Source organism: Schistocerca cancellata, chromosome 3 (assembly GCF_023864275.1).
Source record: "Schistocerca cancellata isolate TAMUIC-IGC-003103 chromosome 3, iqSchCanc2.1, whole genome shotgun sequence".
In the NCBI taxonomy this organism is placed as follows: Eukaryota; Metazoa; Arthropoda; class Insecta; order Orthoptera; family Acrididae; genus Schistocerca; species Schistocerca cancellata.
In genome coordinates, this window is record NC_064628.1 from 938,192,755 (window position 1) to 938,209,704 (window position 16,950).

Genomic DNA, 16,950 nt, shown 5'->3' on the forward strand with positions numbered 1-16,950 from the left:
TCAGAAATTGCGGTTTCTGCATGAACTACTTTTCTGTTGCTGTGTAATGTCATAGGCTGCTATTTTCCCATCAGATCTTTTGCTTTTGCTCTGGAACATCATAGGCTGCTGTTTTCTCTTCAAATGTTTTTCTTGTGCTCTGGGACATTGGAGGTCACAGTTTTTCTATCTGTAATATTGGGAGTCCCATTTTTTATGTTCTCTAGTCTAACCCACATACTTCTTTTACGCGGTGGCTCTGGGTACAAATGAAAGAATTTGTTCTCGATTGTTGATTATCTTGTGAGACAGACAGAAAAGTTGACTTCTTATTACCATTATCGTGACCAATCTTCATAAGTATATGCAGTTTGTGGCTTGCAGGGATCATTGGAAAGAGGATCAGCAACAAGAACCTGCAGTTTCGATCAGGCTCTGTTTGCAAAAATATTTATTTAGCTTCTTAAAATACAATACAATGGTTGCTGGCCATTAGCCAGTGATAATGTTAAGTCTTGCACAAGCCCACCCCCTTCGCCCTCAATCCATAATTCTGTAGAGCTCTAATTTAGGTAATATTGAAAATCTGACATTTTATTTACAAGCCTTTGAAAATTCATAAAATTCAGCATTGCTTTACAACCTTTCCTTAGGTCCCTACAACATGACCCTAACAGGTCCTCCACGTACTGCAGGCTCTTCATTATTCCCAAAAACCTGATGACTTGATCATATCCTTCCGGCCGGCAAGAGATCTACCATTGTCGTACTTGACCAATAGGAGTATGTAAGTGAGAGTCTGTGCCAGTTGTGTGACACCTCTATGTACAGCATCTGCCATCAAGATCCCATCCCACTGATACAAGCTGACCTACAGTTGATTCCTTAAAACTTCAGACTCCTCATGAGGACTAAGACCTCAATCCATAGCATTTCTTACCCAACTGAAAATACACACCTCCACCTTTTACCTTCTTCCTAAGCTCTATAAACCCAGTCACCCTGATCATCCCATAGTTGCTGGCTTCAAAGCACCTACCAAAGGTGTATCTCCCTTAGTTGATCAACACTTGCAACCAGTAGTATGAAGACTTTGCTCCTATATTAAAGACACCAATCATTTCCTAGATCATCTAAAATCTGTGCCTGTCCCATTGTGCCACACATCCTGCTTGTTGCCATTGATTCCACCTCCTTTAATACGAACAAGTGCATAGTCTGTCTGCTGCTGAACATTTCCTCAACCAGCACCCACCTGATTCCAAATCTACGATGCCCTTCCTACTCACCTTAATCAGCTTTAACCTTACACTAATTACTTTACCTTTGAGGGGCAGATACATAAACAGATCAGGGGCATGGCCATGGGAACCAGGATGGCTCTTCCTATGCCAACCTTTTCATGGGTCACTTGGATGCTTTCCTGGTGTCCACAAGCCTTCAGCCATTGGTTTGGTTTAGATACAGTGATGACATCTTTGCAATATGGACTCATAGCGAGGCTGGCCTGTTAAAGATTCTCCCAATTAAGTGTCACATGGTCGTATTCTGAATCCCATGCCACTTTTCTTGATGTTGACCTGATCATCACCAAGGATCAGCTGAACACTTCAGTTCAAACTAAGGGGACCTAGACGTCACTTTCATTCACATTAGGGGACTGAAGCATCATGGTTGTTTTTTACACTAGTATTTTTAAAGATAATAACACAAAAAATTTAATAATAATTGAAATGAAACTTTAACTAAATAATAAGTATATTGTGACCTCTGTGTGACAAAAATTTGAACACTGCTGCATTCAAAATAGTGAGAAGATTTATTTTTCTCTTATATATTGAATTATGTGTGAATTTTATTCTAGGCATACTGTACTTCACACTATTGAAATTTAAAGTTCAGAACATATTTTGTTCATTTAAGAATGGAACAGGAATATTTACTAATTTCTTGTTGTATGTATTTGGAAAAAAAATGTTTTTTTGGAATCTGCTTTCTTTTTCCTAATAATTTATGAACATATGACATCTTCTAGCTGAAAATATGTCATATATTGTTGAATATTCTTGTTCTCTCTATAAGTTAAACTCCTTACAAACAGATTGATTGATAGGTGTCACTGGATGCGGATATGGACAGGTATGTGGTCAGCAGGCTGCTCTCCCCACCGTCCTCAATTTTTGTGAATGGAGCCACCACTTCAGAGTCAAGCAACTCCTAAAATGGATAAGCTATTCCTTGACATTATAACATATGGCCTGTCAACCTGTCACTTATTTTCAGTCAGTGTTTTCCGTATATCCCTTCCCTCACTAATTCTGCAGAGATCCTTATCAGTCTGTACCTTATCAGTGTATCTTATTTCCAATACACTTCTGTAGCACCACATAACAAATTCTTTAATTCTGACCTTTTCTGGTTTTCCCACAGTCCATGTCTCACTACCAGACAATGCTGTGCTCCAAATGTACATTATCAGATATTTATTTCTCAAATTAAGGCCTATGTTTGATACAAGCAGACTTCTTGTGGCCTCCTAGGCACTAGAATGGCTGCAACTTTGTCTTCACTGGATGTTATTACAGCACCAACTCATCTGAAAAGCAGATTTCCTGGGCCACCATATCCAATTATGGTACTGCTGATCCCTCCCAAAAAATCTTAGGAATGCACCTGTTGTCATTCAGTATTTCCTTGTCTTGAAAGTATTAATCGGCTAATTTGACAGGGCTGTTACTTCTTAAATTATGCCCTGAAATGAGGCCCATTATGACTGACATTTTGTCCACCACATCTAGAATAGCTCTTCATCTCTAAATCTCCACAATATCCTTGCCAGACCCTGCACTCCTGCACCCATTTTGCTGCTCTATGGGTCCTACCCTTGTGACCATCTCCACTGTAAGACCTGCCCTCCTACCATCACCTATCCAGTTCTGTAGCTGGCAGAGCACGTACTACCAAAGGGAAAGCCATCTCTGAAATGACACATCTCCTATACCAGCCATTACATGAACACTGTTCAGCTTTTTACATGGGCGTGACAACCACCAAGTTACCAGTTTGTATGAATTGGCATAGACAGAACGTGTATACTGACAACACACAATAACCTGTAGCAGAGCTTGCTCTAAAACATGTCAGTCTTGAACATGGCACCTGTTTCAGCACATGAGCCATCTTTATTCTGCCCCCAGACACCATTTTCTCAGAACTCCGCAGATGGGAACTGGCATTACAGCCTGTCCTTCGTTCTTGCATTTTCTAATGAAATTAATTTTTGTTAATTTCTTTGCTTTCAGTATTCATTTCTTCTCTCCCTTTTAGTTTTCAGTATCGTTGTTTTCTGACCTGTCTATTCCTCCCGCCCCTAACACATACTTATCTTTCTTTTCTTTTTAACTTGTGCGGGATGTTTTTGTCAGTTATGTCTGTATTGCATATTGCCTTATCTTCCACCTAACCTCTCAGATTTTCAAATCTCATCTGGTGCAGTCCTCAACAGTCCATCTTACCTTCTTATCCCATCCAGTAAGTCTCCCTTGACCCAGAGTTCCTCTTCCAAACTCTCCACATTTCCTAAACTTCACTAGTTCTTTCCATTTACACCTCTTCCTTCCCCTTCAACTCTTCTGCCAGTAGAATGAGCCACGGGCTCCAAAAGCTTGCACATTTCTATACATTTACATGTGTGGTGTCCTGCCACCACTTGGTGATTTAAGGAACCATTTGCACTGGAGCACAGACAATATTTAATTTAGTTAACTTAGATTATATGTATCGATTTTTTAAGACAAGAGAATGCAAAATAAAGCAATTAACACCGCTCCCTTGTCACAGCCAGGAGGCATCAACACACTCTTATGTCATTCGTTGTCCTAGAAGGACATAATATTTTGTGCAGCTCCACGGTTAGCCATTTCATACGTATTTGCAGAAAAGAGGCACAGAATTAATAAGTCGCTCACATTTGCGAATGATCTGCAATTATTTATCTATAATTTTACGTAAGTGTCACTTATATCATAATGTATATCTTAAAATGAATATATGTTTTATTTAATCGTATGCTTTTCTTTGTTTTAGTAGTTTTAGTCACTCCATTTTCATGATTGAAGTTGAGGTCAGATATGAGACTTTGTCTACAAAAAAAAAAAAAAAATACATAATGAGCCCTGGCTACGTTCCGTACATCTTCGGACGTGCGAAGCTCGATAAACTCACGCCGTAAATTTTAATCCCTCAATTACTTATCCAAACAAACATTTATTATTATTACAAATTATTATTATATTTTATTTTATATTTTTTATTTGTTAAAGTGAGTAGATTTTTTAAGCATCCAATGGCATTGCATTTTCAGAATTTGTTTATTTTCATTTATATGTTATTTAAGTAATTTGTGACTAAAGTTCAGCCAACATTTTACACATTCTATTACATTTGCTCATAAAGATTATAATATTACTAAAGAATTTTATGTTGTTGTGGTCTTCAGTCCTGAGACTGGTTTGATGCAGCTCTCCATGCAACCCTATCCTGTGTAAGCTTCTTCATCTCCCAGTACTTACTGCAACCCACATCCTTCTGAATCTGCTTAATGTATTCATCTCTTGGTCTCTCTCTACGATTTTTACCCTCCACGCTGCCCTCCAATGCTAAATTCGTGATTCCTTGATGCCTCAGAACATGTCCTACTAACCAGTCCCTTCATTTTGTCAAGTTGTGCCACATACTCCTCTTCTCCCCAATTCTATTCAATACCTCCTCATTAGTTATGTGATCTACCCATCTAATCTTCAGCATTCTTCTGTAGCACCACATTTCAAAAGCTTCTATTCTCTTCTTGTCCAAACTAGTTATCGTCCATGTTTCACTTCCATACATGGCTACACTCCATACAAATACTTTCAGAAATGACTTCCTGACATTTAAATCTATACTCGATGTTAACAAATTTCTCTTCTTCAGAGAGGCTTTTCTTGCCATTGTCAGTCTACATTTTATATCTTCTCTACTTTGACCATCATCAGTTATTTTGCTCTCCAAATAGCAAAACTCATTTACTACTTTAAGTGTCTCATTTCCTAATCTAATTCCCTCAGCATCACCCGACTTAATTCAACTACATTCCATTATCCTCGTTTTGCTTTTGTTGATGTTCGTCTTATATCCTCCTTTCAAGACACTGTCCATTCCGTTCAACTGCTCTTCCAAGTTCTTTGCTGTCTCTGACAGAATTACAATGTCATCGGCGAACCTCAAAGTTTTTATTTCTTCTCCATGGATTTTAATACCTACTCCGAATTTTTCTTTTGTTTCCTTTACTGCTTGCTCAATATACAGATTGAATAACCGGGGAGAGGCTACAACCCTGTCTCACTCCCTTCCCAACCACTGCTTCCCTTTCATGCCCCTCGACTATTATAACTGCCATCTGGTTTCTGTACAAATTGTAAATAGCCTTTCACTCCTTGTAATTTACCCCTGCCACCTTTAGAATTTGAAAGAGAGTATTCCAGTTAACATTGTCAAAAGCTTTCTGTAAGTCTACAAATTCTAGAAACATAGGTTTTCTTCTAAGATAAGACAAAGGTCAGTATTGCCTCACGTGTTCCAATATTTCTACGGAACACAAACTGATCTTTCCCGAGGTCGGCTTCTACTAGTTTTTCCATTTGTCTGTAAAGAATTCGCGTTACTATTTTGTAGCTGTGACTTCTTAAACTGATAGTTAGGCAGTTTTCACATCTGTCAACACCTGCTTTCTTTGGGATTGGAATTATTATATTCTTCTTGAAGTCTGAGGGTATTTCGCCTGTCTCATACATCTTGCTCACCAGATGGTAGAGTTTTGTTAGGCCTGGCTCTCCCAAGGCTGTGAGTAGTTCTAATGGAATGTTGTCTACTCCCGGGGACTTTTTTCGACTCAGGTCTTTCAGTGCTCTGTCAAACTCTTCACGCAGTATCATATCTCCCATTTCATCTTCATCTACATCCTCTTCCATTTCTATAATATTGCCTTCAAGTACATCGCCCTTGTACAGGCCCTCTATATACTCCTTCCACCTTTTGCTTTCCCTTCTTTGCTTAGAACTGTGTTTCTATCTGAGCTCTTGATATTCATGCAAGTGGTTCTCCTTTCTCCAAAGGTCTCTTTAATTTTCCTGTAGGCAGTATCTATCTTACCCCTAGTGATATGCGTCTCTACATCCTTACATTTGTCCTCTAGCCATCCCTGCTTAGCCATTTTGCACTTCCTGTCGATCTCATTTTTGAGACGTCTGTATTCCTTTTTGCCTGCTTCATTTACTGCATTTTTATATTTTCTCCTTTCATCAATTAAGTTCAATATTTCTTCTGTTACCCAAGGTGTTCTCTTAGCCCTCGTCTTTTTACCTACTTGATCCTCTTCTGCCTTCACTACTTCATCCCTCGGAGCTACCCATTCTTCTTCTACTGTACTTCTTTCCCCCATTCCTGTCAATTGTTCCTTTATGCTCTCCCTGAAATTCTGTACAACCTCTGGTTCTTTCAGTTTATCCAGGTCCCATCTCCATAAATTCCCACCTTTTTGCAGTTTCTTCAGTTTTAATCTACAGTTCATAACCAATAGATTGTGGTCAGAGTCCACATCTGCCCCTGGAAATGTCTTACAATTTAAAACCTGGTTCCTAAATCTCTGTCTTACCATTATATAATCTATCTGATACCTTCTAGTTTCTCAGGGTTCTTCCATGTATACAACCTTCTTTCATGATTCTTGAACCAAGTGTTAGCTATGATTAAGTTATGCTCTGTGCAAAACTCTACCAGGCGGCTTCCTCTTTCATTTCTTAGCCCCAATCCATATTCACCTACTGTGTTTCCTTCTCTCCCTTTTCCTACTCTCGAATTCCAGTCACATAACCAAAATTATCAACATCATAAATAATAATGACTGGTGGGTCATGTGCATTATAAATCCCCCCCCCCCCAATTTTCTTTTTTTGCTGAAACCCCCTTCTGTAGCTAAGCACTTTTGTTCCTTTCTTTTTATCTGACTGCAGCTCTTCACATCCACCCCATTGTAGCTCAACAACTAGAATAATCTTCATATCATTGTTTCCCATCTATCTTTTTAAAGTATTTTTGTTTTGGTTGTAGCAGCGTTTGACATTCCAGGCAGAAGTCATTGTTCTGATATTGTGCCTCCTCTTTCCAAGTTGTTCTCGCACCCCGCTCCCCCAACTTGCCCCTGCCCAACCCCTCCAACAAGCATGCGCACACACACACACACACACACACACACACACACACACACACACACACACACACACATACTTGGTTCCAAGCAGGGGACTATCCTGTTATCAGATACTGATTAACCTAAGGGGAACCTATATTTTGAATATAAAATGGAGACTGCATTATGCAGGGAAAATAAATTGCAGTGGTATTTTGTTGTCTTCCACAATCCTGGAGCCCATCCTGAATGTTGTATTTACCCTGGGTCAGGCATTGGTTTGCCTGTTGGTCCACGGGAGGTATTTCATTTCCCTCCTACCACCCATGTCTGGTAGCCATTCCCCGGTCCGCCAACTGGGGACATGCCTTCTAGGGGTTACAGGCCCCTCCAAGTGAAAAAAATGTTTTACTTACCACCTTGAAAAATCAAAAGTTGTCATCAGTGTTTTGTGTGTTTGTGGGTACATGTCTGCTGTTCTGGTACATATCGAAATCCCTATGCAATGGTACCACTACACACAATTAGAGCGGGGGTGGGGGTGGGGAGATGCCTCACTCTGATAAAGTAAAGTAGCATGCGGTAATTGATTACTGCATTTGAAGAAGAACAATACTGCAACAGTCCACACTGAGCCAATGGAAATGTATGGGACCAATGCATAAGACACAGTAGTTAGGCAGTGTAAATGCTTCCAGTATTGTGAACAAGTCTGAATCACAAATAACAGTGAAAGCTCCTCTCTTTGTGAAAAACTTGGAATCAATAGATAATTGGAGGCCATGGTGTACAAAGACCAGGTTTTCTTGATCAAGGTAGTAGCAGAAAAAGTAAAAAACAGTATGGATCCGTTTTCAAAAAAATGTACAAAATTTTGAATGTGGTAGCTCACAGTCCACTGAGTCCTGCGACAGATCATACCCATTCAAGTAATCTGTTGAATCAAGGCAGCAGCAGCTGTTGCAGCTGTGTTACATCAATTCAGAGGACTTCTTTAGCCACCATATCTTCATGGACAAGAGCTGCAGCCTGTAATTGGAAAAGTGTCATATCTTCATGGATAAGAACTGTGGCCTGTAATTGGAAAAGTGTCATGATGGTCTCTCTATTGGCAAAAGATTCAAAGCTGGTCCCTCATTCAGATCTCTGGGTGGGGATTGCCAAGGGATAGGTGATAGTGAGAACAAGACTGAATAACCAACGAAAGAATAATGTTCTGTGAGACGAGACATGGAATGTCAGATGTTTCATCATGGTAGGGAAGCTAGAAAATGCAAAAAAGGGAAATGCTAAGGCTTAATCCAGATGTAGTTTGTGTCAGTGAAGTGAAATGAAAATAGAATGAGGATTTTTGTTCAGACGAATAAAGAGTAATATCAAGAGCAGGAGAATACAGTATAATGGAAGTAGGATTTATGATGAATAGGAAGATAGGACAGAGAGTGAGTTACTGTGGACAGTTCATTGATAGAGTTGTTCTCATGGTACTTCATGAGAGATCTTTTTTTCTTGATTCTTCATGTAGTTTCAGGAATAAGCAGTTTAACATGAACTGTGTCATTATTGAAAAAATGTGGTAATTATCAGTTGAGAGTTGTATGGGTCTGAGGGGAAGTTTGTTTTCTTGTTCTATGAGAGAGTGGGACCATTCTTTCAGTTTGTATGGAGGATACATGGTATAGATTATTCAGCCATTTTTAACCCTTTAACTCCTCTGGACGTGTTAATGTACGCACCTTTGTACCTCTCCCTGTGTGTTCTGAATGTGTATACACATGCCACCAGTCATTCTACCTGGTACTCTGAACGTGTCTACGTGTAAACACATTCAAAGCTCACAGGGACGGGTACAGAGGTTAACACATCCAGAGCAGTTAAAGGGTTAACCAGTCCATAGAATTCTTTGCATCTCAGGAGGTATTCAGTTATATGTTATGTGGCATAGAACTCTCTCAGTGTTAAACATCAGTTAACTCTTTTTCATACCACATCTTTTCAATATGTGGTGCACAGAGTAACAACCGTCTGGTGCCCTTGTGTAGTGACATAACTAATAATCACATTTTTATGTGTAACAGTTACTCTGTTTTCTTTTCCATTAATACAAATGGCTCTGAGCACTATGGGACTTAACTTCTGAGGTCATCAGTCCCCTAGAACTTAGAACTATTTAAACTTAACTAAGCTGAGGACATCACAAACATCCATGCCCGAGGCAGGATTCGAACCTGCGACCGTAGCGGTCGCGCGGTTCCAGACTGTAGCACCTAGAACCGCTTGGCCACTCCAGACTCCGGCCGGCTCCATTAATACAGTAATATACACAACAAATATGTGGGTTTTTTTTCATTAAATTCTGTTTTGATATCTTAGAGTGTGGTAGTTTAATCTGTCCTAGAACACAGCATTTACTGAGATTTTATAATTCATCAGTTGCCAACAGCAGTTTACTAAAATTTTTGTTACTTATTGTATTTGTCACATACTGCAATTCCCACTTTCCGTAGCAGTTTACGTAGATTTCTGTTATATTTATCACACACTGTAACTCCCTGTTTCTGAAACTCTGAAGCTGTACTCATGTTTGTTCATGTGGAATACACTCATTACTGGTAGGTGTCTTCACGATATATGTATTGTTTTTTTACATGTAGCTAATAGCTCTGAAGGTCTCAGTGACCATCCCAAATCTTCCATTTACTAACCTTTGGCAATGTAGACATGGGTAGTTGGAAGCGTGTTTTTGTTGTACTAGAGTCATCATTTGTGAAGGTTCATCTTCTTTCTTCATGTATGGAAATATTCTTTCTTGATTCATGATGTAGTTTCAGAGACTGGTATTTTAGTTCTGTAATGTGTGAAAAATCTGTAAGTGAGTTGTGTGGTGAGGTTGCATTCTGTTGCTCTGTCAGTGTCCAGTTGAGTTGTTTGAAGTGTGTTCATTGAATAGTATTGATCTGGTTTATCAGTGACATCTTTCTTCATGTAAGGGTTTCTTTCTTGATTCGGTGTGTTGTTTGAGTGAGTAGTGTGTAAAATGATAGTTGTCAAGTTTATGCTGCTTGGTTATAGAGTGCTTCTATCTCTGTGTCTACTTCTGTTTGTGAGAGTGTTTTTGTTGTGCGGAGTAGCTTTTGTTTTGTAGGGACTTGTTTCTTCTTGAGAAAAAATATTCCTTCTTCATTCCTTATGTAATATTATGGGTAATCTGTTTAACTTCTGCAGTCTCATAATTGATAAAAGTGTTGAATGTAAATATTGGTTGACAGTTGTATGAGGTTGTATGGAGGATATGTGATACAGGTTAGTCTGCCATTTCTAATCTGTCCATTGAGTTCTTGATGATTCCTTAGATATATGGTTGTATCTTCTGCAGCATAGGAATTGCTGAGTGGTTAATAGCATGTAGCACTGTTGCGGACATCTTTTCAATACCATATTTACTCGAATCTCAGCTGTACTCAAATCTAAGCCGCACCTGAAAAATGAGACTCGAAATCAAGGAAAAAAAAATTTCCCGAATCTTGGTTTGAGTCGTAAGCTTGGCAGTTAAGCTGTACCAGGTAGCCACTGCTATGCGTCAGGCGCTCTGTCCCTATTTATACGAGTATCCTTCCTTTTTCACGTGCTTCGTCTGGTTTGAATTGATTGCTTATTTTTCTTTGATCTGATAAGTGCTTTTCTCTTTGTTATAGGTGTTTATGTCACTTTAAGCTGAAAATGCATTACTGTACTGTGTCATGCATTGTTTGTCGCATTCTGATAATGAGTGTTTACGACTTGTCGCCGCTCGTGGCATGGCTAGCTTCTGTGCGCGCTACCGCCACTAACAATTAAAAAAAAAAAAAAAAAAGAGAGAGTTATTGTCTCATTAGCGAAACAATGGCAAGAGACTGCTATTTGTTGTTACTTACACTGCTGCTTTCTTTGATAACGGTCAACAAGATCCAAATAATAGACTGCGTATGATAGAAGATGTTCTGAACGAGAGTTTAGCGAAAATTTTTCTCCATTTGAAAATCTTTGCAGATGCCTCTTTAGTACATTACATTCTGCACAGAAATTAGAGTCATCTTAGATTTAAAAATTTAGTCAATTGCCATGCTTCATTTCTGACTGTATCACTATTAGGCATAAGAATAATACGAATATAAAAATGACTTGATATGTATATTCTTCCGTGTTTGCTGTTGTCTCACTCTAGTTTTGTAGTTTATTAGGCAGACAGGATTTAAATGAGTTAGCAGCAAACACGAAAGAATACGAGGCAAAATGTTTATATTCATATTATTCTTACGGTGAAGAGAATACTGCACGTTCCTATTAGCAACCATCTCTTCTCATAGGGAGGAAAAAATTCAGAACGTAGAGTTGGCTTATGGCAAACATCCCAAACAGTCTTGCCAATCGGATTTTCGTAGTACATTGAAATGCTGCTACATTCGAAGATGAACAATACAGAATTTGTATTTACTTCGTTGGATAATGTATGAAAATGCAGTGGTCAAAACTTGAAGCAGAGAAAAAAACTTAAATTTATTTACTGACGCAGAGGTTTTGGCGCCAGTATTCATCTTTGTGTCTGCAAAGCATGTCTGTTTAGCGCTACATATATTCGACGGCAGAAGTTAGTTGTGGTAGCACCTACCAACATTTTTCAGAACTTCCGCTTACTTTGCACTTGATTCTAAGCAGCAGTTGGATTTTTGGATTACAAAAACCGGAAAAAAGTGCGGCTTAGATTCGAGTAAATACGGTATATGACATCCACAATGACAATTTTGTGGTGCTCTTGGTAATAACAAATTTAGAACACACATTTTAAGATTTAATAGTTTTTTTGTTTCCTTTTTCATTAATACAGCAATATACATTGAAGAACCAAAGAAACTGATATAGGCATGCATATTCAAATACAGAGATATGTAAAAAGGCAGAATACGGCTCTGCAGTCAGCAATGACTACATAAGACAACAAGTGTCTAGTGCAGTTGTTAGATCGGTTACTGCTGCTACAATGGCAGGTTATCAAGATTTAAGTGAGTTTGAACATGGTGTTACGGCTGGTACACAAGCGATGGGACACAGCATTTCCGAGGCAGCGATGAAGTGGGATTTTCCTGTATGACCATTTCACGAGTGTACCGTGAATATCAGGAATCTGGTAAAACTTCAAATTTTCAACCAGAAAAAGATCCTGCAAGAATGGGAACAAAGATGACTGAAGAGAATCATTCAACATGACAGAAGTGCAACCCTTCTACAAATTGCTGCAGATTTCAATGCTGGGCCATCAACAAGTGTCACTGTGTGAACCATAGGGCTTTTGGACTCGAAGGCCCACTTGTGTACCCTTGATGACTGCACCACACAATGCTTTACACCGTGCCTGGGCCCACCAACACTGACATTGGACTATTGATGACTGTAAACATGCTGCCTGGTCAGATAATTCTTTTTTAAAATTGTATATAGCTGATGGTCATGTACAGGTATGGAGACAGACTCATGAATCCATGGACCCTGTATCTCATCAAGGATCTGTTCAAGCTGGTGGAAGCTCTGTAATAGTGTGAGGCATGTGCAGTTGGAGTGGTATGGAGCCCCTGATATGTCTAGACATGACTCTGACAGGTAATGTGTATGTAATCATCCTGTCTGATCTTATGCATCCATTTATGTCCATCGAGCCTTCCAATGTGCTTGGGCAGTTGCAGCAAGACAATGCGACTCCCAACACATCCAGAAACACTCTTTTTGAGTTTAAACACTGCTGCTGCCCACCAAACTCCCCACATGTGAACATTATTGAACATATCTTGGATGCCTTGCAATGTGGTGTTCAGAACAGATCTCTACCTCTTCGTACTCAGGATTCAGGTTGTCAGTTCAGTGCCTCCCAGCACTACTTCAGACATTAGTTGAGTCTATACCATGTCATGTTGCAGCACTTCTGCATGCTCATGGGGGCCCTACACGATATTAAGTAGGTGTACCACTTTCTTTGGCTCTTCATTGCATATGCAAGAAATATGTATCTTTTGCATTAATTCTGTTAGGATATCTCAGTGTCCGATAATTTATACCATCCACGAATGTAGCATTTGTTGATTTATATATATCACCAGTTGTTTATAGCAAGTTTACTTACATTTCTGTCATTTATTACATGCCTGCATCTCCCAGTTTTCATGACTCTGAAGTTGTACTCATGTTTATTCACGTGGAAAAAAAACTCATTGGCAGTTGGTCTCATCACCAAATATGTATTAATTTTAACTTGTTGCTAATGGCTTTGTAGCTCTCAAGGACCATCCCATGTCTTACATTTCGTTTCTTTCATGTCAGTGTACTCATGTGTAGTTGAAAGCATGTTTTGTGTTGTACTAGGATCTTTGTTTGTCATCTTCTTTGTTCACATATGGAAATCTTCTTCCGTGATTCATCATGTAATTTTAGGGGATTGGTATTTTTAATTCAGTATTGTGTAAAAAGTTTCTGATTGAACTGTGTGATAAGGTTGCATCGTGTTGATTTATTAGTGTTCAGTTGAGCTGTTGGATGTGTTCCATTTGAATAGTAGTTATCTTGTATCAGGGATGAATGAAAAGTAATACCTCCACCTTCGTTAATTGGGTTTGGATGGGAATATTTTAATAAATCAAACGCAGAAATAATCCTTAGAATGTGATCTTTAATTACCAATATTCACTTTTCCACATAATCACCAGTCAATTGGATACATTTCTGCCAACAATGAATAAGTTTTCTGAAGCCATCATGGAAGAAGTCAACACTTTGTTTCCGCAATCACTGTCTCACAGTTCTCTCAACGTCTTCATCATAAGCATAATAATGTACCCGCAGATCGTCTTTTATTATCAGGAACAGATAGAAGTCAGATGGTGCTAAATTTGGACTGTATGGAGGATGCCGTATGGTGGTGAGATTCAGTCTCTGAAGTTCTGCAGTGGTAGCACATGAGGTGTGTGGTTTGGCATTGTCATGCTGCAGGAAAACATTTCCCTTTCTCTTTCAGACCCAACAACATACAGTACTCACATCAACACAGTCACCATAAACTGCTTTCATTCTCTGATGCACCTCCTTTGGGATGACACCTTCTGCTGTCAAGAATTCAATGACTGCAGCCGATTTGGAGTGGTGTATGCTAAAAATGCCATGCATGTTTATACTGTTATGCTACGTTCTATTTAAATTGCCATATATCACACAGTATTCACTTTAAAGATATGAAAAAATTACCACTTATCCATAAAAGTATGTAGAATATTATGGCTTACACAGATTATGATAATGTTCAAATGAATTTGATTGTGACAGTCCAAATAAAATATTTTTTAAAAAAGTATTATAAATTTGACTTTGATTCCATGTATACAACACTGTGCTTCAATTTAAGAAGGCTAACTACAGTCCATAGAATCTACACACATTTCTGAGTAAAGTGACATGAGGGATATGACATTTGTGTTATTATTTAGAAAGATAATAATTATTTATTTGAAGAGAACATTACAGAATTTCCATGGCTACAATATGACTTAGCATTTGTGTTTAGGAAAACATTCACCATGCAACCCCTTATTACAACCATTACAAACAGTTCTTGACCCTCTTTTCCGTCCCTGACTGGTACACACACAGCATCTTGACTCTTTCTTCTCTGGAAGTTTTCTCAATCCCGGAGCACCACGAGGGTCATCAATTGCATTTTTTTCTTGCAGCCATTCATCTGACAAGGCTTCAATTATCATTACAGTATATACATATCTGGAAACAAATTTCCTTCCCTTACTATGCTCTTTGTATAATATGTAAGAGTTCAGTACCATTCTTAACATTATGTTAAAAGCTACCTTCTTCCAGTAACGAAGAGTTCGCCTCTCATCCAAATACGCATACAGCATCATTTCAGATGTGTCTATTCCACCAATATACTGGTTGTACTGGTGTATTATTTCTGGCTTTTTTACTGTTTTATTTTTATTTTGGACTTCAATGTCACCAGCACCAACTTTACTTGACAATAAGAGAACAGGGGTATGCTGGGATTTTTTCTCTCCGTACACACATGGACCTGACTTACAATACATCCTTTCCCCAATTCCAAATTTCTTTCTAAATTGCTCTGGCAAATATTTCCTGTTTTTTCTTACAGTGCCAGTAATGCATGTACCTAGTTTGTAGAGACTTTTTACAAGTGGTACTGACATGAAAAAGTTGTCCACAAAGATGTGATATCCCTTGTTCAAATAACTGCCCAAACGCAGTACCTTCTGAACAACACAGTAACCTAAGCCATGTCTTGCAATCTCAGCCTTATCTTCTTGGCTTTTGCCACCTCTGTATGTATAAAATCCAAGACAGTAGTGCATTATAGAGTCACACAGCATCCAGAATTTGACTCCTCATTGGTGGTGGTGTTTGTTTGGCAAATACTGTAATAGGGAAGTGTGACATTTAGTGCCAACTAGACTCTCATCAATACTAAGTTGTTCATGAGGTGTGTAATGATGTCTAAATATATTATTAGCATGATGTACCAATGGCTGGTACCTGATACATGGGTCATAATGAGGATGACCTGGTGCTGGACATTTCTCACTATCCACAAGATGAAAGAATTTCATCAGATGCCTAAATTGGTGGGCAGAAAACATTTTACCAAACCATGGAAATGCCTGTGACGGTTTTGTGCTCCAGTATGATAGCATTGTGGGCCTTTTATTGAGTCCCATATTTAGTAAGCAAGCAATAAAACCTCTTACCTCGGTACTTGTCACATTCTTCCATTTCTTATACGGTTTGGACAATGTAGCAAGTTTAGTTATAAACTGTTTAGCTGAGTGATTCTTATCAGTTACAATAAGCTGCAGCAACATTCTAGTAAAGAATAGATTGAAATATTCTATCACAGGAGATCCTACTGGTGGCATATGTTTTGGTCCTGGCAGCTCTTGAAATGGATGTGGTAATGGCTGTAGTGTTTCAGGCACACGTACTTCAGTATATTGTATATCTTCCATTTCGTCTTCACTTTCGTTCACAATATCGTCAAGTACATCTTAGCTTTCGCTAAAACACTCTGTATCACTAGTACATTCTAAAAGTTCACAAATTTCTTCATCGGTAAGTCCTCTGCTGTGGCCTGGTGTAGGTCACATTTTTCACAAAAAATGGAGAAAATAAACAAACTGTAAACACAGAAACACAGAAACAACGACAAATAACAGTACTGCGATAGAGCGTTACCTTGACTTTCAAAGGGTTAAATCGCATTGACTGACGTCTGCACAGGGTTCCATACTTTACACTGTAACAACACAACTGTTCAATGCTAAGGCTTCCCGCCAAATGGAGCTGTAGAGAAGAGGCTACGGTACAAACCAGCACGTGCCACATACCAATGCTGCCAGCTGTTGAAGAGTTACAAAGGCGGAGGCATTACTTTTCAGTCAGCCCTCATATTTAGGGTTATCTTTCTTCATGTAAGATTTCCCATCTCGGTGCGTAGTGTGTAAAATGATTGGGATCATGTTTATGTGGCTATGTTGTAGAATGTATGTATTTCTGTGTCCACATCTGTTCCTGTGATTGTGCATGCTTATAGAGTATGGACATGTTTCTTCATGATGCAAAATTTTCTTTCTTGATTCTTCATGTAACATTGGGGTAATCAGTTTACCTTGTGCAGTGTTGCTATTGAAAAAAAAAAGTATTAT

At 38.8% G+C, this 16,950-nt stretch overlaps 2 protein-coding genes across 2 annotated transcripts; both read right to left on the reverse strand.

The window, feature by feature from the left end:
* Positions 1-14,769: 14,769 nt before the first annotated feature.
* Positions 14,770-15,603, reverse strand: LOC126176663 (piggyBac transposable element-derived protein 4-like). The gene has a single exon (XM_049923821.1). The coding sequence runs from the start codon at positions 15,601-15,603 to the stop codon at positions 14,770-14,772; it is 834 nt and encodes a 277-aa protein (XP_049779778.1).
* A 33-nt stretch (positions 15,604-15,636) lies between these two features.
* On the reverse strand, positions 15,637-16,254 carry LOC126176664 (piggyBac transposable element-derived protein 4-like). The gene has a single exon (XM_049923822.1). It carries the CDS (start codon positions 16,252-16,254, stop codon positions 15,637-15,639), a length of 618 nt encoding a protein of 205 aa, XP_049779779.1.
* Between the last annotated feature and the right edge of the window lie 696 nt (positions 16,255-16,950).

Excerpts from the sequence above, each read along its gene's own strand:
- LOC126176663 (XM_049923821.1), bottom strand. The coding sequence starts at position 15,603 with ATGCACTACTGTCTTGGATTTTATACATACAGAGGTGGCAAAAGCCAA.
- LOC126176664 (XM_049923822.1), bottom strand. The coding sequence starts at position 16,254 with ATGGAAGATATACAATATACTGAAGTACGTGTGCCTGAAACACTACAG.